Here is a 26,605-nt window from a genome sequence, read left to right as displayed (position 1 = left end):
GTGGGGTCTCCAAGGATCACAATGGGCATTCTGACTTCCCCTATGGTGACCTTTTGGTCCAGGAAGGAAGTCCCAGCTTGCAGCTTCCAGAACAGGCCAGTGCTCCAAAAGATGCGTCCGTCATGCACCTTTCCTGACCAGCCTGAGCTAGTGTCTGTGAAACACCCACGGTGATCCACAAGCACCTGGAGAACCATTGAAAAATACCCCTTGCGATTAATGTACTTGGTGGCTAGGTGGTCTGGTGCCAGACTTGGAATATGCATGCCATCTATCTCCCCTCCACAATTAGGGAAGCCCATTTGTTCAAAGCCATCCACAATGTCACACACGTTGCCCAGAGTCATGATCTTTCGGAGCAGGATGCGATTAATGGCCCTGCACACTTCCATCAACACGACTCCAACAGTTGACTTTCCCACTCTGAACTGGTTAGCGACAGATCGGTAGCAGTCTGGAGTTGCCAGCTTCCACAATGCAATCACCACATACTTCTCCAATGACAGGGCAGCTCTCAGACAGCTGCAGTTCCACAGGAGCCCGCAAACAGAGCTGTAAACAGGGGAGTTTGAGTGGGAATTCTGTTGGAGGAGTTTGGGGTGAAGACTAGGAGAACCAGGCAGAGGAACAGACAGGCTAGTGAAGCGAGTGTGTACTGGTCTGGCAGTTTTTTGGTGCTCATTGGGGGTTTATTTTGGTGTGGGTGGTGGTCTTCTGGTTTGGTTTGGTTTGTGTTTCTCGGACGTACAGGATTTAGGTGGGAAGACTATGACAGATATAGAGGCAGCAGTGGTAGTGACCCAAGCAGTGGAAGACACAATGAAGATGAGTTGATGTGGAAGCTGTGGCATGTACATGATCCTGGAGGGGATACCTGAAAAAAGTTTTGTCTGAATGAAGTGCTGCCTGATAGAGCTGATGGAAGAAAAGATCCAAGGATTGGAGATGCAGGTGGAAACTCTGGTTGAGTTTGGAAGGCGGTTTGAGCAGATGATGGAACACAGACATGATGAGGCACAGGGGATAAGCTCAGACGAGCAGATGGAAGCAGGACCAAAGAACTCTGAAGGGAGACTGCTGGGTGAGGAAAGTGGACAGTGAAAGCATGTGACTAAGAGAACCAGACAGAGGAAAAGACAGGCCAGTGAAGGAGAAATAGAGCTCAGGAACAGGTTTGCAGAGCTGGAAAATAAAGAAGGGGCACAGCAGGTGGTCTCTGAAGGTGAGGGCAAGGAAGAAGAGAAGAGCAGCTAGGCCTATAGGAAGAGTCAATGGAGACACCATCACCAAATATGAGCCCCAGAAGGATACGGGATGGGTTGCTGAGGATTGAAAGGGACAATAGAAATCGAGAGGACTTGCAGTCAGAGGGAACAGGGGATAGACTGGAGGATCGGACCATCACCAGGAAAAGGCAGGTCTACATGATTGGGGACTCCTTACGGAGAGGAATAGACAGGCCTGTAACCAGAGCTGATCCGGAGAACAGAAGGGTGTGCTGTCTACCAGGTGCTAAGATACAGGATGTGGATTTGAGGCTGAAGAGGATCCTAACAGGAGCGGGAAAGAATCCACTGATTGTCCTTCACGGGGGAACAAATGATACAGGTAGATTCTCGGTGGAACGTATCAAGGGAGACTATGGCAGGCTGGGGAAGATGCTTAAGGAAATCGAGGCTCAGGTGATCTTCAGTGAGATTCTGCCTGTTCCTAGGGAAGGGCAACAAAGGTGTGACAAGATTATGATGATCAACAGATGGCTCAGGCAGCAGTACTATAAGGAGGGCTTTGGGATGTATGGCCACTGGGAGGCATTCATGGACAGAGGACTGTTCTCTAGGGATGAACTTCACCTGAATAGGGAGGGAAATAGACTTCTAGGATGGAGGCTGGCACAACTGATTAAGAGACCTTTAAACTAGCAATTTGGGGGAGATGGTTGGGAGATGTCCAGGTAATCTTCACGCCGGATTTTAACAATGAGAGGGAAGAAAATGAAGAAAGAAAGGGTACAGCTGTGGGCAGGAGAATGGACATAAGGAGCAAGGATAGTGTAGATATCAGTCAAATAGGTGATACTAGTGGTAGAATGTCTGTGCCTAATCAGGTAAAGTAGCGATGGAATGGATAAGATAGAGTCTGTCTGGGCAAAAATCACATTGGGGAAGAAAGCTACTAGAGCCCCCCGTGGGATAGTGCTTGAGGTGTGCTATAGACCACCAGGATCTGATCTGGATATGGATAGAGATCTCTTTAATGTTTTTAATGAAGTAAATACTAATGGGAATTGCGTGATTATGGGAGACTTTAACTTCCTAGATATAGGCTGGAGGACAAGTGCTAGCAATAATAGGGCTCAGATTTTTCTGGATGCGATAGCTGATGGATTTCTTCACCAAGTAGTTGCTGAACCAACAAGAGGAGATGCCATTTTAGATTTGGTTTTGGTAAGTAGTGAGAACCTCATAGAATAAATGGTTGTAGGGGACAACCTTGGTTCAAGCAATCATGAGCTAATTCAGTTCAAACTAAATGGAAGGATAAACAAAAATAGATCTGGGACTAGCGTTTTTTATTTCAAAAGGGCTAACTTCAAAAATTTAAGGAAATTAGTTAGGGAAGTGGATTGGACTGAAGAACTTGTGGATCTGTAGTACGCAAGGTCTTGGAAAAAATTTTGAAGGAGAAAGTAGTTAAGGACTTTGAGGTCAATGGCAATTGGGACAAAACACAACATGGTTTTACAAAAGGTAGATTGTGCCAAACCAATCTGATCTCCTTCTCTGAAAAGGTAACAAATTTCTTAGACAAAGGGAACACAGTGGATCTAATTTACCTCGATTTCACGAAGGCACTTGATACAGTTCCACATGGGGAATTATTAGCTAAATTGGAAAAGATAGGGATCAATATGAAAATTGAAAGATAGATAAGGAACCAGTTAAAGGGGAGACTACAATGGGTCATACTGAAAGGTGAGCTGTCAGGCTGGAGGGAGGTTACTAGTGAAGTTCCTCAGGGATTGGTTTTGGGACCAATCTTTTTTAATCTTTTTATTACTGACCTTAGCACAAAAAGTGGGAGTGTGCTAATAAAGTTTATGGATGACACAAAGCTGGGAGATATCGCCAATACAGAGAAGGACCAGAATATCATACAGGAAGATCTGAATGACCTTGTAAACTGGAGTAATACTAATAGGATGAAATTTAATAGTGAAAAGTGCAAGGTCATGCATTTAGGGATTAACAACAAGAACTTTTGTTATAAGCTGGCGACACATCAATTGGAAGTAACAGAGGAGGAGAAGGACCTCGAAGTATTGGTTGATCGCAGGATGACTGTGAGCCACCAATGTGATATGGCTGTGAAGAAAGCCAATGCAGTCTTGGGATGCATCAGGAGAGGTATTTCCAGTAGAGATAAGGAAATGTTAGTACCGTTAGACAAGGCACGAGTGAGATCTTATCCGGAATACTGTGTGCAGTTCTGGTCTCCCATGTTTAAGAAGGACGAATTCAAACTGGAATAGGTGCAGAGAAGGGCTACCAGAATGATCCAAGGAATGGAAAACCTGTCTTATGAAAGGAGACTCAAACAGCTTTGCTTGTTTAGCCTAACCAAAAGAAGGCTGAAGGGAGATATGAGTGTTCTCTATAAATATATCAGAGGGATAAATTCCAGGGAGGGAGAGGAATTATTTATGCTCATTATCAATGTGGACACAACAACAAATGAATATAAACTGGCCATCAGGAAGTTTAGACTTGAAATTAGACGAAGGTTTCTAACTATCAGAGGAGTGAAGTTCTGGAACAGCCTTCCAAGAGGAGCAGTGGAGGCAAAAGACACATCTGTCTTCAAGACTAAGCTTGATAAGTTTATGGAAGGGATGGTATGATGGGATAGCCTAATTTTGGCAATTAACTGATCTTTGACCATTAGCGGTAAATATGCCCACTGGCCTGTGATGGGATGTTAGATGGGGTGGGATCTGAATTACTACAGAGAATTCTTTCCTGGGCGTCTGGCTGGTGAGTCTTACCCACATGCTCAGGGTTTTGCTGATCGCCATATTTGGGGTCAGAAAAGACAGTTACTCACCTTTGTAACTGTTGTTCTTCGAGATGTGTTGCTCATATCCATTCCAGTCAGGTGTGTGTGCGCCGCGTGCACGTTCGTCGGAGAAACTTTTACTCTAGCAACACTCGGCGGGTCGGTCGGCTGAGGCACCACCCTGGAGTGGCGCCGCTATGGTGCCCGATAATATGACCCCAGCCGACCCAGCCAACACTTCCGTTCCGTCTTGTCCGGCTTACTCCGACAGTGGGGAGACGGAGGGTGGGGTTTGGACTGGAGAGTGAGGCAACACATCTCGAAGAACAACAGTTACCCAAAGGTGAGTTAACCATCCTTTCTTCTTCGAGTGATTGCTCATATCCATTCCAGTCAGGTGATTCCCAAGCCTTTAACCTAGGCGGCGGGGTCGGGAGTGAAGATGTGGGACAGTATGCAAGAACCGCTGCACCAAAGGCTGCATCATCTCTAGATTGCTGCTGAACCAGCACATAGCGTGTGAGGTGAAGGTGTGGACCGATGACCAGGTCGCTCGGCGGCATATCTCTCGGATAGGCACAGTGCACCAGGAAGGGCGGGCTGATAGAAGTGCTTGAGCTGCCTGGTAAGAATGCGCCGTGAGATGGCCCGAGGGGGATCATGAGCTAGGTCATAGCATGTGCGGATGCATGCTGTACCAGCCAAGAGAAATCCTCTGGGAGGAGAGCTGGCAGAACCCTTCATCCCTGTTCCGCGACTGCCCACAACAGCTGGGGAGACTTCCAGAAGGGCTTCGGCCGCCTCAAATATAAGAAAGCGAGTAGCTCTACCTGCGCACATCTAAGGAGTGTAGCTGCTGCTCCCACATCGAGAAGAGTGGGGCTTTCGGAAAGAAGACCCGGAGGAAGATGTCCTGGTTGGCATTGGAAGGCAGACACTACCTAGGGAGGAACGCCGGATGAGTCGCAGTTTGGTACCTTGCCTTATGAAAGACAGTGTACGGCAAGGTTCCACAGCAGAGCGTCTCAGCTCGGAGACCGCCTGGACGTCGATGTAATGGCCACCAGGAAAGACTGTAATTCTCACGACAGGTACAGGATGCGGAGCAAGTCCTAGCAAATCTCCTAGTGCTCAACAGGGTGGTTGCGCATTAGTTCTAGTTCAAGTGTACCAATTGAGATCCAGTAGGGGCAGGGCGAACGTATCAGGGGGATAGGAGGCGCTCTAGGCCCGTAATGGACCGAGAGACCAAGGCTGGGAGAACACGGAGTGACCAACCCCGCCTTGATGAAAGTGGAGATAGCCGCTAAGTGCACCTTCAGAGAGGATGTGCGAGGCCTGCTGCTTAAGGTACCAGAGGTAGTCTAGGACCGTGGGAATCGAGGCTCCGAAGGAGTAACGTCCGCGTGTTGCAGCACCAGCAAGAGAACGTTTCCACTTTGGCCAAATACGTAGAACGCACCCGGGTGGAAGCTTCCTCTACTGAGGATGAATATGCTGTAACCAGGAGCGGAACAGCAGTAACTCCGCAGTGTTAGCCATGCAGGAGCCACGCAGTGAGGTGGAGGACTCCGCAGGTCGGGTGTGCGAGCCCTGCCGTGTCTTGCGTGATCAGGTCTGGAAGGAGAGGGAGGGGAACAGGAGTGGCCACAGACAGATCTAGCAGGGTGGTGTACCAGTGCTGTCTGGGCCACGCAGGCACAATCAGGATCAGATGCGCTTTGTCCCTGCGAAGCTTCAACAGGACCTTTTGCACCAGAGGAAACAGAGGGAAGGTGTATAGCAGGTGGTGCCTCCATGGCAGGAGGAATGCGTCCGTGATAGACCCCGGAGAGAGACCCTGAAGGGAGCAGAACTCCTGGCACTTCCTGTTTGAGCGGGAGGCGAACAGATCTATGAGGGGAAATCCCCACCTCCGGAAGATCGAATGGATGACGTCCGGCCTTATGGGCCATTCGTGACAGCGGAAAGACCGGCTCAGCCGATCCGCTAGCGCGTTCCGGACCCCTGGGAGAAAGGACGCTACCAGGTCTATCGAGTGGGCTATACAGAAGTCCCAGAGTCGAATGGCCTCTTGACACAGGGGAGACATGCGGGTCCCCCCGTTTGTTGATATAGTACATGGCCGTTGTGTTGTCCATGAACACAGATACACAACGGCCGTGAAGATGTTGCTGGAACGCCTGGCACGCGAGGTGGACTGCTCTCAACTCCTGGATGTTTATATTGAGCGTCAGCTCCTGGGATGACCAAAGGCCCTGGGTACGAAGGTGACCTAGATGGGCCCCCCAACCGAGGGATGACGCATCCATCGTTAAGGCCAGCGACGGCGGCTGTGGATGAAACGGCATCCCTGCGCATACGAGGGATGGAGTTAGCCACCAACCGAGGGAGCGGAGGGGGCTTGGGGGAACTGTCACCAGGACGTCTATAGGGTCCCTGCCCAGGCAGAAGACCGAATGGAGCCATGTTTGAAAGGGTCGCATGCGGAGCCTGGCATACTTGGTCACATAAGTACATGCGGCCATATGTCCCAGCAGGCCGAGGCAGGTGCAAGCCGAGGTGATTGGGGAGGCCTGCAGACTCCGGATGATCAAGACGATCGTCTGGAAGCGGGGCTGAGGCAAGTAGGCCCTGGCTTGAGTGGAGTCCAGGGTTGCCCCTATGAAGTCCAGCCTTTGTGTAGGGACAAGGGTGGATTTCTCGGTGTTGAGGAGTAGGCCCAACCGGGAGAATAGGTCCGTGATTATGCTGACATGCTGTCGGACCTGAGTCTGAGAGGTCCCCTTGACGAGCCAGTCGTCCAGATATGGGAACACATGTATATGCTGCCAGCGGAGGTGGCCGGTAACGACAGCCAAGCACTTCGTGAACACCCTCAGGGCTGCGGAGAGGCCGAAGGCAAGGACTGTGAATTGGAAGTGCTGGTGGTTGACCATAAAGCGAAGGTACTTCCTGTGTGGTGGAAAGATGGCAATATGGAAGTACGCATCCTTCATGTCGAGGGCAGCATACCAGTCTCCAGGATCCAAGGACGGGATAATAGTTCCCAGGGAGACCATGGGGAACTTCAACTTGAGCATCCATTTGTTGAGTCCTCGCAGGTCTAGGATAGGTCTGAGGCCTCCCTTGGACTTGGGAATCAGAAAATAGCAGGAGTAAAAGCCCTTCCCCCTCTTGACCAATGGTACCTCCTCTATGGCTCCCGCGGCGAGGAGAGACTGTACCTCTTGTAAGAGGACTTGCTCGTGAGAGTGGTCCCTGAAGAGGGACCGGGATGGGGGGTGGGAGGGCAGGGATGAAGCAAATTGGAGGTGGTATCCTTGCTTCACTGTGCGTAGAACCCAAAGGTCCGAAGTCAGTTGGGACCACGCCGGGAAGAAGTAGGAGAAACGGTTGGAAAAAGGAGGGGAAGGATCCTGTCTTGAGACTGGTACGCCGTCCCCAGGCGCACCTTCAAAAGTTGGACTTAGGCCCCGGTGGTGCCTTAGAGGGCCCGTAGTTTTGGCCCTCTTGAGGACCGGATTGGCGTCTACGGCCACCCCGCCCGCGCCTCCTACTGAGGTCCTGTCTGTTCCGAGGCGGAAAGTAAGGGCGGTGGGGTTGGGGTCTGAAGGGTCTACGTTGGGTCACGGGGGTATGCATGCCCAACGAGAGCATGATGACCCTATTATCCTTCAGGCTCTGCAACCTGGGATCAGTCTTTTCTGAGAACAAACCCTTGCCATCAAAGGGTAAGTCCTGGATGGTGTACTGAAGCTCAGGAGGCAGGTTAGAGACCTGGAGCCAGGAGATAAGCCTCATGGTGATGCCAGAGGCCAAAGTTCTGGCTGCCGAGTTGGCCGCGTCTAGGGAGGCCTGGGGAGAGGTTCTGGCCACTTTTTTGCCTTCCTCTAGGAACACGGTAAATTCCTGGCGTGAGTCCGGGGGTAACAGTTCGGTGAACCTACCCACCTCCGCCCAGGTGTTATAGTTATATCGGCTCAGTAGAGCCTGCTGGTTGGCCACTTGGAGCTGTAGAGCCCCCGCTGAGTACACTTTACGACCCAGGAGGTCCATCCGTCTAGCCTCTCTGGACTTTGGGGCAGGCGCCTGCTGGCCATGGCGCTCCCTTTCGTTGACCGACTGGACCACTAATGAGGAAGGAAGAGGATGAACGTACAAGTACTCATACCCCCGAGAGGGTATCATGTACTTTCTCTCAACTCCCTTTGCCGTCGGTGGAATGGAGGCTGGAGACTGCCAGAGGGTATTGGCAGTGGCCTGGATACTCTTGATAAACGGCAGTGCAACCCGGGCGGGGGCATCCGGGGTCAGGATGCTCACTACGGGGTCCTCGACTTCCGGGACCTCCTCCACTGGGAGGTTGATATTGAGAGCCACCCTGTGAAGGAGGTCCCGATGGGCCCTGAGGATGAGGTCCCCGCCACCGCCTCGTCCGGGGAGGAGGAGGATGATACCCCGGGAATGAGAGGGCCCTGGATGGCCTCTTGCTCCTGGGGAGGTTCCTGCTCCAGCTGGCCCGGGGAGTCCGGAGGATGGGTCGTGTGCTCTTCCGACTCAGCCGCAGGGGGGGGGGGAAATGGTGGCCTCTGGTGCCCGATGCTCTGAGGCAGCAGAGTGGGTCTGGCTAGGGAGCACTCCTGGGCTGATGGTATTGCCCAGGGTGTCCAAAAGGACCATTGTTGAGGCCTATGTCCTGAGGACGTGTGTCCTGAAAACCCCGTATCACGTTCCGGTCACAATAGCTGTCTGCATGGAGGATGGATACAGACGTCTGTCTGGACGGCCATGGAGGAGCAGAAAAGCCTGGAGCTGAAGTCCCGACGGATCTTGCACCCCGCGACCGTGGGACTGGTGGCTGGTACGCAGAGCGGTACGAGAAACAAGACCGCGGACTGCAACTGGACCGGTGCGAGGAGGTCGACCGGATCTCGAGTTTCTGCAGCGTATCTGCTCATGGAGGTGTGGTGCCTGGGTTGGTGCCGGGAACTGGAGCGACTCGTACCGTGAGAAGTGGGATGGGAGCGAGAGACTGACCGGTGTCGTGAGTCCGATCAGTGCGCCGAGTCTGACCAGTGCCATGGAGAGGAACGGTGCCGGACGGGAGCGGAAAGACAGCGTTGTCGTGGAGCGGAAGAGAACGTCTTGACCTGGAGCATCTGCGGGATCGTGACCTTGAGCGGTTGCGGTCTGCTACGCTGACAGACGGCAGTTCTGGTCAGGGTTGACTTGCCTATGGATTGTAGTACCCGCTCGCAGCGGTGCTGGGGGTAGGGCGGCTGCCGCATCGGTAATTGCGATTCAAGTCTCTCGCCGCAGAAGAAAATGTCTCCGGAGTAGACGGCAAAGTGAGCTCTACCATTGGCAGGTACCGGGGAGCTGTCAGGCGCCGGACCAATGCGCCTCGCGGGGGCGGAGTCAATGGTGCCGGTTTAGGCGGGTGCGTACAGGTATTGGTGCCGGGTCCGACCTAGGCGCAGTCTCTGGCTGCGACGCGGGTGTCGCTCGGGGCCTTCTGAGCCTTCGCCATCTTCGACCTTGGGGAGATGAGAGTGGCGGGGAGTCGATTCGTGCGGCGGCGGCTGGTGCCGGGAGTCTTAGGCGTACCTCTGTGTGCCGGTGCCGTAGGAGTGCCTTTGCCACCGATTGGCTTGGTCGGTGCGAAGGTGAAGGTGTAAGGGCCGCTTCCATGAGGAGCTGCTTTAACCTGATGTCCAGCTCCTTTTTAGTTCTTGGCTTAAAAAGCCTTGCAAATTGAGCACTTAGCAGCATATAAGTGCGATTCCCCGAGGGCACTTCAAACAGGAGTCGTGGGGATTCTCCTGTTGGACGTGCCTGTGGCAGGCCGAGCATTGCTTGAAACCCCGTGAGCCAGGCATGAGCTCCGGCACGGGTGCGGGGAAGGGGCTACCCAACCTCGCTAACAAATACTAACATAACAACTATAACATGAACTATAACTAAATCTAACTAAACTATATATATGTAAGAAACAATTAACTAAAACTATTGAATAACAACGAGAAGAAGAATAACTACGAGTAGCTAGGGAAGGTGGAGGTCAGCTAAGCCGCACTCCACTGTTCCAACGACACCGGGCGGTAAGAAGGAACTGAAGGGTGGCCGGGTCGGCTGGGATATATATCCTGCGCCATAGTGGCGCCACTCCAGGGGGCGCCCAGCCGAGTGTTGCTCAGGGTAAAAGTTTCTCCAACGAACGTGCACGCGGCGACCAACACACACCGACCTAGAATGGATATGAGCAATCACTCGAAGAAGAAGGAAATTTTCGCAGGGGCGATTGCAGAGGCCCTGGGGGTTTTTCGCTTTCCTCTGCAGTGTGGGGCACGGGTCACTTGCTGGAGGATTCTCTGCATCTTGAAGTCTTTAAAGCATGACTTGAGGACTTCAGTAGCTCAGACATAGGCTAGAGGTTTGAAACAGGAACGGGTGGATGAGATTCTGTGGCCTGTGCTGTGTAGGAGATCAGACTAGACAATCATAATGGTCCCTTCTAACCTTAAAGTCTATGATTCTATGATTCTTGTATCCTTGCGCCAAAGGATACAGTCCCATGAATGTGGCTTTTCTCATCCAAAAGTACTGCAGCCACTGCTCATCGTTCCAGACGTGCATCACGATGTGATACCACCACTCAGTGCTTGTTTCCCAAGCCCAAAAGGAGTGTTCCACAGTGGTCAGCACCTCCATGAATGCCACAAGCAATCTCAAGTTGTAGCTATTGTGTGTGGCAAGATCAATGTTGCACTCCTCTTGCCTTTGTAGTTTAAGGAATAACTCCACTGTCACTGTCCGAGCAGCATACTGGTCAGCAGTTCGGGATCCATTCCTGCAACCTGAAGAGGCAGGGCACACAGTACACAAACCATTGAAAGATGGCGCCAAATGCAGATGGAAGCACAAGAATTTCTGGGATGTGAAGCAATGCATCACAGGTCATTGGAACAGGACCCAGGATGCCCCTGCGACCCCCTCCACCTTCCCACAAGTCTTACCAGCAGAAGAGAAAGAGGTACTCTGTGGGACAGCTGCATGGCTCCTAATACTGCTTCAAGTGCCGCAAGTGTGAAAACGCTATTGCGCAGGCAGCTGACAGTGTGAATACACAACAGCGGTATCCCTTCAGTGCTCTCTGAGCAGCACTGTAACTGCTGGTGCTGTAACTTTGCCAGTGTAGCTGTGCCCTTATAGATCACCTTGAAATTTGGCCCACAGAGTCTAAGGGAATATAATCTGGTGGAATTTACCTGTTGAAGAGCCAGAGGAGAGGGGTGTATTTTAACCTACACCAGGGATCGGCAACCTTTGGCCCACCGGGCCAGTCTGTTTACCTGCTGCGTCTGCAGGTTCGACCGATTGCGGCTCCCTCTGGCCACGGTTCGCCGTCTGAGGCCAATGGGGACTGTGGGAAGCAGCACAGGCCAAGGGATGCGCTGGCCGCCGCTTCCCGCCACCGCCATTGGCCTGGAGCGGTGAACTGCGGCCAGAGGGAGTCGCGATCGGCCAAACCTGCGGATGTGGCTGGTAAACAAAACGGCCCAGCCCGCCAGGGGGCTTGCCCTGGCGAGCTGCGTGCCAAAGGTGGACGATCCCTGACCTACACCTTTAGGTGCTTTTCCTGTCACATCCCTCTCTTCCTTTATTTTATTTTTTTTTGACAAATTCCTTACACTTTCTAGGCCTAGTTCAAAAGTGATGCGTTAAGGGATACAAGTTACAAGTTGATAAATGGATGGGGGTCTAAGGAAACCTGAATCTAACTCAGTATTGTTAACCACAAGCATTCAAAAAAACAAGAGTCAGGCCTCCCAAAAGTCTTGAGACTGACTGAAAAAAATCATGTTTTTTTTTAAAAAATAATGAATTTGCAGTTCTTTTTATTTCACTTCTGGTTTTATGCCTTTCAGGTTCATGTTTTCAACCTTTTTTCTCTGCAATTCTGAGGGCTGGAAACTTACTTTTATTTCAATAAAAGTTGAGATTTTCATGTAATCATTTGACTCCAGGAACTGGTGCTTTAAGAAAAACCCCAAATATTATGAGACTCCCAATAAAATCATGGAATTTTGCAACTCTGATAACTGCCTTCAAGCTGATGTAACTTACATGTTAAAGAACTTAGGGAAATGTTTAAGTTACACCAAATGACACTAACCTCTGAAACTGGCCTTAAATCAGCGAAGACCATTACGACAATGAAAAGATTATGGGTGGGATTTTGAAGTCAAAGGGAGTTTTATTCCTGACAACAATGGGAGTAAAGTAAAAACAACACTGAGTACTTTTGAAAATCCCACCCTCTAAACCAGTGGCTCTCAAAGTTTTGTATTGGTGACCCCTGTCACATAGCAAGCCTCTCTGAGTGTGACCCTCCTTATAAATTAAAAATACTTTTTATACATTTAACACCATTATAAATGCTGGAGGCAAAGCGGGGTTTGGGATGGAGGTTGACAGCTCGTGACCCCCCATGTAATAACCTCGTGACCACCAAGGGGCCCCGACCCCCAGTTTGAGAACCTCTGCTCTAAACATACAAAAATTTTTTAAAAAATAAACATACTGTTGCTACTCACTTGTATCTAAAGTGTTAAAGGCAAAAAAGTGTATTTGACCTGTACAACCCAACTGAAGAATAATTTAAACTCCATTTGAAGACAAAGGCACTGTAAAGGAATAACAGAGGGCATAATTTGTCCTACAGAGTCTCTCTCATATATCTTCTTCAACAATAAGAAACAAAGAGCCCAGTTTGAGTTTGCAGGGCTGACAGCTAGAAAAAAAAATCTTTCACTCATGATTTGCAACTCAGGTGTGTTCAGTTTATGAATGAAAAAGCATTAAACAAAAATGTTCAGGTTAGTTTTCTGATTAGAATTGCATTTTAAGGACAGCATATCCCAGAACTATTTGGTATATTGTTCAAAATAGGCTCTCTCTTTTGCACATGTTCACTAAGCAGGACTTTTCTGTTGTGCAAGTCTAGGTTGGAAATAGACTGGAGCTAGACAGGGCATCCTTGGCATTTTTTCCTTTTTATTCAACAATTTACATACTCTATGATAGTGGTAATATGTTTTACCTCCAACTGGGAGCATTCATTTATCTGTTGTAATAACACCTCGCTGGGCTGTTGTACTGTTCCTTTTGAGTCCTCTTAAAGCTTATGATAAATTATTAATGATCTGTTGCATTGAACACATCTGGGGCAAACTCCTCAGCAAAATTTACCAAGTTATTACATGTGTGTTGCCCCTGTAGCTCTACAGAGTGACTAGGATATGTGTCACATGGTTGACTGATCCTTAAGGGGTAGCTGAGCTCAGTCACATCTGCTCCAGATTAGCTACTATTCCTTCCCTCCCACCCCACCCTCCAAACTGGACTTGATCAGCTGGGTGATTTCTTTAAAAGGGATGAGAACTCAGTATGAAGAGTATGGAACCAGAGAAAGTTGGTAGGCTCCTGTGGAAGGCCCTGAATGAGGGTCTGCAGGAGACTGAGGGGACTCTAGGGAAAGAGCCTGGGAGTCAGAGCTCTGAGAGCCTGACAGTTAACCCAGAACAGATGAGGAACGAAGTCCAGGGTGGGTTAAAGAGGAGACCAAGTGGACAGAAAGTACTTTGCATTGGTTGGGACTTTTGTTTGTACTTATATCAGAGGGGTAGCCGTGTTAGTCCAGATCTGTAAAAGCAGCAGAGAATCCTGTGGCACCTTATAGACTAACAGAAGTTTTGGAGCATGAGCTTTCGTGGGTGAATACCCACTTCGTCAGACACGATTCTCTGCTGCTTTGTTTGTACTTGTTACCCTGAAAGGGAACTGAACTCAAAATGACCCAGCCAGAGGGCTGAGCTCCACCTCAAATAAAGCAAAATTATGGCAAGGAGGGCACACAGAACAACACTGAGTCAACAGGGGGCACTACAGGGCATGCCCTGTGACAGTATATTAGAAGGGGGGGGAATCTATCAAAACTACTTCAGAAATTGAGGACACAGTATGTAAGAGCTACCTTCTTAATGTTCTGAAAGGAACAGCATAATCTTCTGCAAAATAATAAATCTCAAAACCCACTGGTGAAATTTTCTTTTAAAACTGTTTTTTAATCTCTCATCTGGTTTACCAGGAGTAAGAGGTATACATTTATACTTACCTATACTTCTATTACACTTTTGTCCAGCTTTAAAGTACAATAAAAGTAATTATTCTGTGTAAACTGAAAATTCAGAAAAATGGCTAATTATGCATACATGGATTAAATGTAGAGTGGCTGTGCATATATTTGTCTAAAACCTGTGGCGGGTGCCTTGGGTCAATATTGACTTAGGGATTCCTAATGTATTTTTACAACATCTAATTCTGAGAGCAAAGTGTGTGCTGCAGAGAACATTTGGTATCAAAATAATTAATCTGATTTCTTTGCAAACAAACAGAACACAAAGCCGTTGGTAAACATTTAAACAACTTACCGCAAACACATTCTACATGTCATATAATTTATTATCAAGTACTCCAGACTCCTAACTATTTAATTAAAACAAAGTCCTAGTCAATTCTTTGCTTGCATGGATCCAAATACTTATTCTGGGCTGTTAATATCAGACTGTATATCAGTTTAATGCATAACTTATCCTTTCAGCATCAAAACATGAAAGCATAAAAGAATTAAATACAAAAGTAAGGACACTGGGTTAGCTTTAAGTGAAAATGGTACCCCTTCTGCTCAGCATCAAAATTATATAGTTGCAGATACAATATAAAAAATTCTTTTGTATTACAGATTTTATCTTTAAATATATTTCACATTATAGTAATACAGGTGGCATTTCTGAGTCTACCACTGATAGACGTCATCTTGCTAAAACAGTAACAGAGTGATATCGATAAAATTAGAACTCCACGTAAAGCCCTATCTACTATCACTGTTCAACTGTCTATAAACAGCACAATTTTAACTCAGTTGTGGCTAAATAGGTGTCCACTTGTCAGGAGCCTAGGTTACAATATTGTTCTAACTGTTGTTCTAAGGGTCTTATTCTGCAGCCACCTTCAGAAGAAACTTTGGAGTATACAAAGAACCAAGTGCTGTTATTTCATCTTCAAATATCAGAAACACATCATGCAAAACATAATAAAGCCAAACTCAAACCTCCCAAAACCTGGAAACACAAAATAAAACTACATTTCTACATATATCACCTCTAACATTTCCCGTCCCCCCCCGCCCCCCAGACAATCATATACCTTCCATCACTTGCAGACCAAACCTACTCAGCCATGGACTCGAGATGACACCCACTCAACCTTAACTTTGCCCTTTGTTTGAGGCCATTGTTCCTTTGTGATTAACTTTTACCTCTGACTATGGGTTTTAATCTTTTATTTTTCATAAGAGATAATAACTCATTTTAAGGTAAGGTTTGTTTGTAGTATTAGAAATGTGAACTTTAATATGATCTTAGCAGACATTTCTATCAATGAGGCTCCTTGGATGATGGGTCTTTAGCTGGCTGGATGCTACTCTCTGGCATGTATATTACTTTGCATTGCTCTGTATCTAGGCGATGTGGGTTTGTTTTTTTTAAACTTTCATGACATTCCACACAGGGCCAAGTTACGGTTGACTGGGCATGAAGTTAATTGACCTCCATATAGGCACAGGTGTCCATGCTATTGAATCACACTGCACGATCAGATCCTTTGACACCTACGCAAGCAAAATGGGTATTTATGCATCTAAGGGCAGATCTGAACATCCAATGTGGATGATCCATTTAGGTCTATTTATGTTGGAAAGCTGAGCCCATGTCTGTTCCATTATAACAATTGCTATGTTCTAATTATATTTATAACATAAGATAACCCAGTGTTCAAACTCTGCAATTTATCAGGTGCTAAGAGCCACACATAACTGCAGATTTGCATGCATACACACAGTATTTAAAATCAAAAATAAGGGCACACAACCACAAAATTTACTTGCACTTGTACCTTGTTAGATTAATAGAAACATTTTGTGGTTTGAGTTTGCTGGCAATAAACACTGTAGATGATCATCTTTGTTCTCTTCCTGCACTTACAAGGAGAGAAAACCTATGGCTACATTTGCCCCTCGGGCCACATTTTGGGTAACCCTACCTTAAAGTAAAACAATAACAGGTGCCTATAAAATATTAATCCCTATCAAAAACCCTCCCCATCTCATCTAACACTAGATAAAAAGCCATTTAATCCCATTAACTTCACAGTCACTTTAATATCCTTACCTGAACAGTACGTCCTGCATTGATGTGCTCTTCATGTAATCTGTCCCACAGTCTGCACTTCTGATACTACATAAAGAAAAAATACTCTGTATAATTGCTAGAAAAGAAACTTTATCACTCTATTTTACATTTCTGTAGTTTACAGTAATAACAGGGCCAAACTCTTCCTGGTGCAAAGCCAGGGAAGTAAATGGATCTTCACGAGGGATTAATTTGGTTCACTATATTTTCATTCATCCTAACATAACCAGAGATCTTGTATTAGTTCTCAACAACAAATAGACTTAACAGAGTTCTGGTAATGTTACAGTATATTTCCATTAATGGACAGCAGAGAGATGACAGCAAGCAGTGACATAGGGGGGAGAGCTATACCAGTCATGCCTGTTATGAAACAATAAGCTACCAGATGTTATTTTTATACAGAGAATTACGTTCTCCTCAAGAGACTGTACATGCCATTTAATTTTAATACTTTAAAACAGTTACAAACATGGGCCCCAATCCAAAAAAGACAAATCACATGCACGAAGTCCTACTGACTTCAGCAGGGGCCATCCATGCAGCATTCTTTACCAGACTGGGGCCAGAGCAATGACTCAAATGATAAACACCTCGGATATCAAAATCATCATACAAAGCTTTTCATCAGTTAAATAAATCAATGCTACTGACAGTTCACAAAAAGCTACCCCAGAGACACTCCGACCATAAAAGCAAATCTTTTAACAAAAAATAATTTTACCAGCAAACAATACAAATTGGGATTTTTGGTATATACAATTAAAACATTAAATAATGTATTAAATGAAATAAGAGAAAATACAGGATCACGTATGAACATTTTTAGTCACTTAAATGACAGAGCAAAATAATAGCATAGGTTTTAATCAAAAAATATGAGTTGCCATTTTAAGTAACATTAATTCTTTCAATATCTTCATAAATCATACTCTCAATAGCATATTTTATCTACTCTCTCTCTTTTATTTGTGTTATTTTTAATTTTTTTAATTTTTAATTTTTAATTTAAGATCAACTCAAAATATTCCAAAGTCCTGATTCTCCTAATCATCATATAAGGAATCAAGAGTTACTTCTCAATTTAGAGAGTATGTTAGAGAGAAAAGGTCCTTCATACTAAGATTTTGCATAGTACTAAGAAAAAAAATAATAGTTTGAGGTCAATTAAATTAAATCAGAAGGACCATTCTAAAAAAATGAGTATTAGGAACACCTGCATAACTCGTTATGCCGATAAAATCATTGTGATTGTTCTTTAATAAAAATTAGAGAAGGGACTGAACCAACACCCTAAATTCTGCAGTTTATGCCATCTATTAAACAATGACAAACCTGACCTACACTATATTTTCCAAAAAACCTATTCAGCTGATTGTAACATAATGTAATTTGCCACATCAATTCAATATCATTAAACCATGAAAAAAAAAACTGTTCTCCAAATGTACACGATCACAGAATTTCTTCAAAAAGCACTTATTGCTCCTTATACTTCCCATAAGAAATGCTGAGACATCTTGCTTTGCTTTACACATTAAGAGTGCTATTATACTGCACTTATAATATCTAAGATGCTAGTGGTCTCTCTAAAGGTACTTTGAAAGAACCCAGGTAGCTAATATGACCAGAGTAGTGAGCCTGATGGGGAGTGAAAGGATGTGGTCCCCGTATGTTGTCCACTCCAGGTCACCCCTCTGCTCATCACATATGAGTCTATTCACAATGAAATCAATGTCAAGTTGGATCACAAACCTTAGCTAGAGAATATTGTCACCACCTATTTCTCTGAAAGAAAGGAAGACTAGTGTTTAGGGCTGTCGATTAATCACAACTAACTCACGCAATTAACTCAAAAAATCATGATTAAAAAAATTAATCGTGATTAATTGCAGTTTTAATCGTATTGTTAAACAATAGAATACCAACTGAAATGTATTAAATGTTTTGGATGTTTTTCTACATTTTCCAATATATTTTGGTTTCAGTTACAACACAGAATACAAAGTGTACACTGCTCACTTTATATTATTATTTTTCATGACAAATATATGCACTGTAAAAATGATAAACAAAAGAAAGTATTTTTCAAGTCACCTCATACAAGTACTGTAGTGCAATCTCTTTATCATGAAAGTGCAACTTAAATATGTTGATTTTTTTTGCTATATAACTGCACTCAAAGACAAAACAATACAAAACTTGAGAGCCTACAAGTCCACTCAGTCCTACTTCTCATTCAGCCAATCACTAAGACAAACAAGTTTGCTTACATTTACGGGAGATAATGCTGCCTACTTATTTACAGTGTCACCAGAAAGTGAGAACAGGCATTTGCATGGGGCATGTAGCCAGCATTACAAGGTATTTACATGCCAGATATGCTAAACATTCCTATGCCCCTTCATACTTTGGCCACCATTGCAGAGGACCTTCTTCTATGCTGATGACGCTCGTGAAAAAAATGATACATTAAATTTGTGACTGAACTCCTTGTAGGAGAATTCTATGTCTCCAGCTCTATTTTACCTGCACTCTGCTATATATTTCAAGTTATAGTAGTCTCAGATGATGACTCAGCACATATTCATTTTAAGAGCACTTTCACTGCAGATTTGACAAAACGCAAAGGAAGTACCAATGTGAGATTTCTAAAGATAGCAACAGCACTTGACCCAAGGTTTAAGAATCTGAAGTGCCTTCCAAAATCTAAGAGGGATGAGGTGTGGAGCATGCTTTCAGAAGTCTTAAAAGAGCAACACTCCAATGCAGAAACTACAGAAACCAAACCACCAAAAAAGAAAATCAACTTTCTGCTGGTGGCATCTGACTCAGATGATGAAAATGAACATGCATCAGTCCGCACTGCTTTGAATTGTTATTGAGCAATCCAGTCATCAGCATGGATGCATGTCCCCTGCAATGGTGGTTGAAGCATGAAGAGACATATGAATCTTTAACGCATCTGGCATGTAAATATCTTGCAACACCGGCTACAACTGTGCCATGAAAACATCTGTTCTCACTTTCAGGTGACATTGTGAAAAAGAAATGGGCAGCATTATCTCCTGCAAATATAAACAAATTTGTTTACCTGAGTGATTGGCTGAACAACAAATAGGACTGAGTGGGCTTGTAGGCTCTAAAGTTTTACATTGTTTTATTTTTAATGCAAATTTTGTACATAATTCTACATTTGTAAGTTCAACTTTGATGATAGAGAGATTCCATTACAGTACTTGTATTAGGTGAACTGAAAAATACTATTTCTTTTGTTTTAAACAGTGTAAATATTTGTAATCAAATATAAAGTGAGCACAGTACACTTTGTATTCTCTGTTATAATCAAAATCAATATATTTGAAAATGTAGAAAACATCCAAAAATATTTAAACAAATGGTATTCTATTATTCTTTAAGCATACGATTAATCCTGATTAATCTTTTTAATCACTTGACAGCTCTGCTAGTCTTTTTCCTTCACATCTCAACGTGTAGCATATTCAGATGGGTTCTGGGCTGTAACCAGCAACTGGTTCAGCCTCCACCTAGAAATACAACCTATGATGACACCTCTCTAAGAATCTCCTGTCTCCATTCTGTCCTGTCCTATCTCATGCACTTTTGAAAATTCTACTTAACCATGGGTGGTGGGGTGCTGCTGCACCCCCTGGCTTGAAGTGGTTTCCATCATATATGCAGGGTTCACAGTTTGGTTCAATGGCTCTCAGTACCCCACCATACAAATTGTTCCAGCACCTCTGCTCTAGTTCTGCTCTCTGAGAGTGCGGTTCTGGAAAATGTACCTCATTGTTTAGCTTCCGGTCAGGAAGTGCACTACAGAAGACCATATTCTATTATGCAGAGGCTGCTGGAACTCTGTCACTGCCTAAAGAGGGACTTTTTCAAGCACATTGGGCCCAGAGTGATTATTGAATACCACTCGGAGTACTCACCCTCCAGAACACTCAGTGGACTTGGGCAGAACTAACATTCTGTTCTGAAAATTCCCTGTAACCATAAACATGCCCTGAGCCCCAGATGGAGCATGCAGCAAGCCACTTGTGCCCACAAAAACTTTTGAAAATTCCACCATAAGTTACTTGCTCAAGGTCACACAAGAAGTCCATGGCTGAAAGAGAACTCAGATCTCTCTGTTCCCTATCCTGTGCCCTTACCACAACAGCATGCTTCCTCTATAACAGGGGCTCCCAAATTTGGTTTGCGGCTTGCTCTGTGGCCACTGGGAGCTGTGAGTGGCCATATCTGCGGACGCTCAGGTAAACAAAGCATCCTGTGGCCTGCCAGGGGCTTACACGGTACAAGCCGCGAACCAAGTTTGGGAACCCCTGCTCTATATATACACACACTGTATCATACCCTTCAACGTCTCCTAGTGTTCTCACAGCAGCTATGCTGATCTACCTGAGACTATCACAAATTTTGATATTTGTAAGGGTGTTGTATGAAATATTCATACTGAAAGGTTCAGTGTGAAATATTCATGTTAAATATTACATTTAATATATGTTTTGGGGTAAGAGAGCTTCATATTCAAACAGTGTGTTGTAGAAAATAATAGTGACCTTCAAGAAAGCCTGACAAAGAATAGAAAGACTGAGTGCTAATTTCTTAGGGAGTTCCCTCTCAGACTCATATTGGTTTAGATTCTCAGAACCCCTCATTATGAGGAGAATTCAAAATATTGTTTTATCATCTTTGAGAAGCAAGAGTCTAACAGGTGGTCTCAAGGTCAAATTTCATTATACATTGATTTTGTATTTTCTTCAAACAAGGGATTTAGTAGATTAATTAAGGGTTAATGTCTCTTTTACCTGTAAAGGGTTAAGAAGCTCAGTGAACCTGGCTGACACCTGACCAGAAGACCAATTGGGGGACAAGATCCTTTCAAATCTTGGTGGAGGGAAGTCTTTGTTTGTGCTGTTTGCGTTGTTCGCTCTTGGGGCTAAGAGGGACCAGACGTGCAACCAGATCTTTCTCCAATCTTTCTAAAATAGTCTCTCACATTCAAAATAGTAAGTACTAGCTAGAAAAGGCAGATTAGGCTTATGTTTGTTTTCTTAACTTGTGAATGTGTATTTTGCTGGAAGGATATTTTTACCTCTGTTTGCTGTAACTTGTATCTTAGGCTAGGGGGGAGGGAGTCCCTCTAGTCTATATAAGCTGAAGACCCTGTAAACATTTCCATCTGATTTTACAGAAATAATTTTACTTTTTTCTTTCTTTAATTAAAAGCTTTCTTTTAAGAACCTGATTGATTTTTTGCTTGTTTAAGACCCAAGGGGATTGGGTCTAAACTCACCAGGGATTGGTGGGGGAAAGGAGGGGGAAAAGGTTGATTCTCTCTGTTTTAAGATCCAGAGTTTGGATCAGTGTATCTCTTAGGGTAACCAGGTGAGGGGAAAGTCTGGGAGCGGGAAGGAGGAGGAATGGTTTATTTCTCTCTGTTTTAAGACCCATGGGGTTTGGGTCTTGGGGCCCCCAAGGAAGGTTTTGGGGGACAAGGAGTATACCAGACACTGGAATTTCTGGCTGGTGGCAGCGCTATCAGATCTAAGCTAGGAATTAAACTTAGAAGGGTACATGCAGGTCCCCACTTTCTGGACGCTAAAGTTCAAAGTGGGAATAATACCTTGACAATCATCTTTGAGAAGCAAGAGTCTAACAGGTGGTCTCAAGGTCAAATTTCATTATATATTGATTTTATATTTTATTCAAACAAGTGATTTAGTAGATTAATTGTCTGGATTATCTCTGGAACCTAAGGTTTAAATCAATATTCATGAAATGAGGTTAGCGACATTGGCTTCATCATAAGTAAATAATGTTGCTGCTTTAAGCAATTTGGCATAATTAATGATTTTTGCTTAAAAGTAACCTGCAAAATAAAGAAGACTAGATTCTACAAAGTTATCTTTTTACCCCAAGGGGTCGTGTGTTTATATGATTAAAATGTAATTCAACAAGAAATACTTTATAGGAAACAGTTTAGTTGTTGGTACTGACAGCCTGCAAGATTGCTGGCACTAAAATTTATTTCAGTCAAAAAATTATAAAGCGATATATAAAAATGTGATGATTAAAGAGCTATTCCAGCTAATGTATTATTGTTCTGATTGTCTAGTCCAGTGGTGCCTAGCCTTACTACACAGGAGGGACACATAAACCTAAGCACAACCTTGTGGGGGTGAAAGATCTACACATTTTAATACGATTTAAAATCACCTGTATTGATTTATATTTTAAAGTTCAACTTGTTTCATATGTATTTAAACAACCTATGCACAGTATCACCTATTTACACACTTGGTGTGAACTAAAATAATCTAAACAAGACAAAACGTTAATGAATCAGCCATTAGTATATTGTGTTGAAGCAGGCCGTGGGCCTTATGAAATGCTCTCGTAGTACTTGTATGGATCACAAGCTCTAGGTTGGGCACCCTGGTCTAGAATATATGGGATCAAATTATAAATCCAGAAGGGCCATATATGAAATCCTATTAACTCATAAAGCTTCCATCTACAGTATGATCTTCTGAAAGTTTATAATTCTTCAAAGCCTTAGAAATCTTTTCTTAAATGGAAGGGTAAAAGTTTAACATTCGAGTGTGGCTGTACATTGAAAAGCAAAACTGCATAAATGACTCAGCACTTCTGAAAATCAGGTAACACACTTTTTTTTAATGTTGGATTCAATTTTGTATATATTGCTATATTTTTCTGTCAACATCCAAGAGTTTTTCTATTCTTCCAGTGTTATTCAGAGTCCCCACAATGTTTTCCACATATTTTTTGTACTTACAGTTTTTGTTAAATTCATCACATCAGCAATTGCCTTAAAATAACGAGTAACAAATTTGGTAATCCAGTGCTTTTGACATTAAGTACTATATCCTGTTAGTTAAAGTTGCTGTATTCAGATGTCTGTAAGTGCAGACATATCAAGTCTCACTCACTGGGTGCAGGACTCACTCATCAGCGTGCTATCTCACTCTCACACATTCCTAAGCTTATCACACTCGTTTTGAATAAATATATAAAGCTTTAATATATTTTCACTCGGACGCTACAGAAGACAATAATACATCCGGGGCCTCAAGCATGGGGCTTAGAGCTTCCAAGCTTGTATACTGTGGTAACCATGGGGACTTCAGGCCCACATTCTATACTGCACGCAAGAGAAGGATACGCTAGGGGCGGAGCGGTGTGTGAGAGAATACCTGACAGTCAAAAAAATGAGTTTGCCCAAAAAACAAGCAGGACCTGTCCGAAAGTTTGCAGATTCTGCAAAATACGGTTCAAAATGTAAATCAAACTGGACAAATTCATGTCCTCAGGGATCTCCAAACATCCAGGTTTTTGTTCCAACCAGCAAATAATTGTTTTAATTAAAATCCACTAGTTTGCACAGAATATAAAATTCTCACATGCCCTAGACTTCAAGTATGCATTAGGACATTTACGTGTTTTGTGTGCAATATTAAGCATTGTACATTTTAAAACAAACTATTAAGTGCTGGTTGGATTCAAAATCTGGACTACCAGATGTCGCCAAGGACCAAAGATGAGACTCCCTGTTTTAAGCAGTGACCTAACACACCACTCGGAAAGTCTCATTCTTTGGGGCTGTAAATCTCACTGTTAAGGACAGCCAATCCTTGGCATCTATGTAAATGGGAACAACCCAATGTCATGAATAAAGGTACTGTAAAAAACAAAGAAGGTTTTTACATTAGAAACTTCTGGCTTTGTCTACATTATAGAATTTTAGCAAGTTCAACAGTCAAGACACTGGAAAGTCACCAGATCCTAGTCTAGATAGCTATAACAGATGCTAATACCTGTGGTGATTTTTTGCAAAACTTCCTAAGTGTACACACAGCCTTAGGTGACTAACAAACTAGTGAAGTTATGACATTTCAAAACTAGAGAATGAAAGCTGAGCTGAGAAGGGAAGGGATTTTTAGTCAGTGTTTACAACTCTGCTTTGTTTTGTTTAGGTTATGAAGGAAGAGGGTTTTCTAAGAGTTTGTTTGGGATAGGGAGTTTGCCTCGGGCCTATCAAGCAGAATTTATGTAATTCAATCATTTCAGAAGGTTGACTTTCTAGGATTGTTACGTTTTATGTATGATAATTAACAAGACCTAAACAAAACAAAACTCCCAAATTTCAGCTATGGGCTGTGTACAGTACGTGAAGCTGGTCAACCAATAATCTTCTGAAAACAGGAAGACAAACTTGTTCTAAATATTGCTACAAGTTCTTGCTTGTAGAATAAGAAAAAAGGTAATGTAGCTGGAATAAATGGTATAGTCAATACCTGAAAAATAAGATTTGTGTTAAAAACTGGTTTAAAGAATTTTCTTTTCTGTAGTCACATTTAATTGCATCATTTAATAGTTTGCACACTACTGTTCTCTACCTAAAAAAAATAAGATACTTTTTCAAAATGCATTAGATTTTGCAACTAAAAACTTGTATTAAGCTCTAACCATAGATAAAGTAGAATGTTTCTACTATGTGGTCACAGAAGCCTGTCACAGAAACAATGTGCAGTTGTACTGTCTGTAATTAAGCTGTTGCTAAGCATGAGTTTCCCTGACAATGATCTTGGACAGAATTCTGGTCCTAGCTGCCTGCTTTGTACACAATAAAAGTTAAATCAGCACTGACCTACAGACTCATTTAATCTTAGAGGATATATTTTATATGCATGTTTTCACCAATCACAGGAAAATAGCTTTTAAAAATATTCATGTGTGAAAGAAACAGAATGGGGAGAAAGAGGAAGGGAGGAAAACCAAAAGAGACTGAAAATAATTGGTAAAAGCCCGTCAATGTCTGATTTCACTCAATGGGTATAAATACTAAGGGCACAATATATTGAACAATCTATAGGCATTCTTAATCAACCAGGTAGTGAAGCAATCTAACTATATTAATAAATTAAACTACCTCATTCCTTCAGGAACTTTACAAACACATTTTGGAGGTCTCATTAACAAAGGGAGACACCAGAAGAAAGTGTGTAGTTCTGGCTATTAAGTCTATAAATAGTGGAAAGTCCAAGTGGCTTCCCTAATAATGCTACAGTGAATGGCTCTTAATTTACATTGTGCATTTCAAGATTCTAGGAAACATATAGCCTGTAGTAGTAGGGATAATTTTCTCCTATCCCTAAAGAAAGCAAACTCCGTGGGTGAATATACTGGTTCTCATCGGTTTTCACTGCTTAAACTGAATATAAAGCTTTGTGCTAAGTGCTTGGCTACTTGTTTGAAGCCTGTTAGAAAGAGGTTTATAAACCATAACCATCTTTATAACAGGTTCTTCCAGCACTAACATGGTATGGACAATACCTATAGGCTGACACTTTGTTCTATTTAGCTTTGTGAAGTAATACTTGCATTGCAACTAAGAAAATACAGATAGCATATAAAATACCAGTTAAAACTTTTTAGCTGTATTTTAACCTTAGACTAATATCTAATACAGGGGTGGGCAAATTACAGCCTGTGGGCTGGAGCCATTTTAAGCCGTCCCGCAAGCTCCCGCTGGGGAGCTGGGTGATGGCCACACCACGTCTAGGAGCCAGAGAGGGGACATGTCACTGCTTCTGGGAGCCACTTAAGATAAGTGCTGCTCAGAGCCTGCATCCCCGAGCCCCTCCCCACACCCCAACCCCCTGCTCCAGCCCTGATCCCCCTCCTGTTCTCCAAACCCCTCAATCCCAGCACAGAGCACCCTCCTGCACCCCAAATCTCTCATCTGCAGACCCATCCCAGAGCCTGCACCCCCAGCCAGAACCTGCCCCAGCCCAGATCCCCCTCCAAACCCCTTGGTCCCAGCCCAGAGCCTGCATCCTCAGCCAGAGCCCTCAACCCCTCCTGCACCCCAACCCCAATTTTCTAAGCATTCATGGCCCACCATACAATTTATATTCCCTGATGTGGCCCGCGGGGCAAAAAGTTTGCTCACTTCTGACCTAATATGTAAGCCACAAATATTTCATTCTGCTTAAGTCTGTTAGCATGAGGAAGGGAATGGTGAAACTTAAGCCTTAGTTCTGCATTACTCTATTCAATAGGCGGTCTGTCCACCCTGGGCTTTTATTACAAGATAGTCTCTTATATCTATGCATTTCTTTCAAATGAGAGGCAGTGCTTTTTTAATTTGTTTTGATGTGTGTTGGATGGTTGTTCTATTGAAA

General features: G+C 44.1%; 2 protein-coding genes across 6 annotated transcripts in view; one reads left to right on the top strand and one right to left on the bottom strand.

The window, feature by feature from the left end:
• LOC142046341 (uncharacterized) overlaps positions 1-26,605 on the top strand; it is a 1,049,055-nt gene that overhangs the window by 279,886 nt on the left and 742,564 nt on the right. The gene's annotated exons all lie outside the window — the stretch shown is intronic.
• Positions 1-26,605, bottom strand: part of STX17 (syntaxin 17) — a 99,046-nt gene that overhangs the window by 62,122 nt on the left and 10,319 nt on the right. For all 5 annotated transcript variants that reach the window (XM_032787141.2, XM_032787146.2, XM_032787144.2 and 2 more), the window contains one exon: positions 16,350-16,415. In XM_032787141.2, the coding sequence (XP_032643032.1) occupies positions 16,350-16,415 (66 nt within the window). The remainder of the gene's footprint in view (positions 1-16,349; positions 16,416-26,605) is intronic.

Source organism: Chelonoidis abingdonii, chromosome 2 (genome assembly GCF_003597395.2).
Source record: "Chelonoidis abingdonii isolate Lonesome George chromosome 2, CheloAbing_2.0, whole genome shotgun sequence".
Lineage (NCBI taxonomy): Eukaryota > Metazoa > Chordata > Testudines > Testudinidae > Chelonoidis > Chelonoidis abingdonii.
This window is presented reverse-complemented; position numbering and strand designations above follow the sequence as displayed.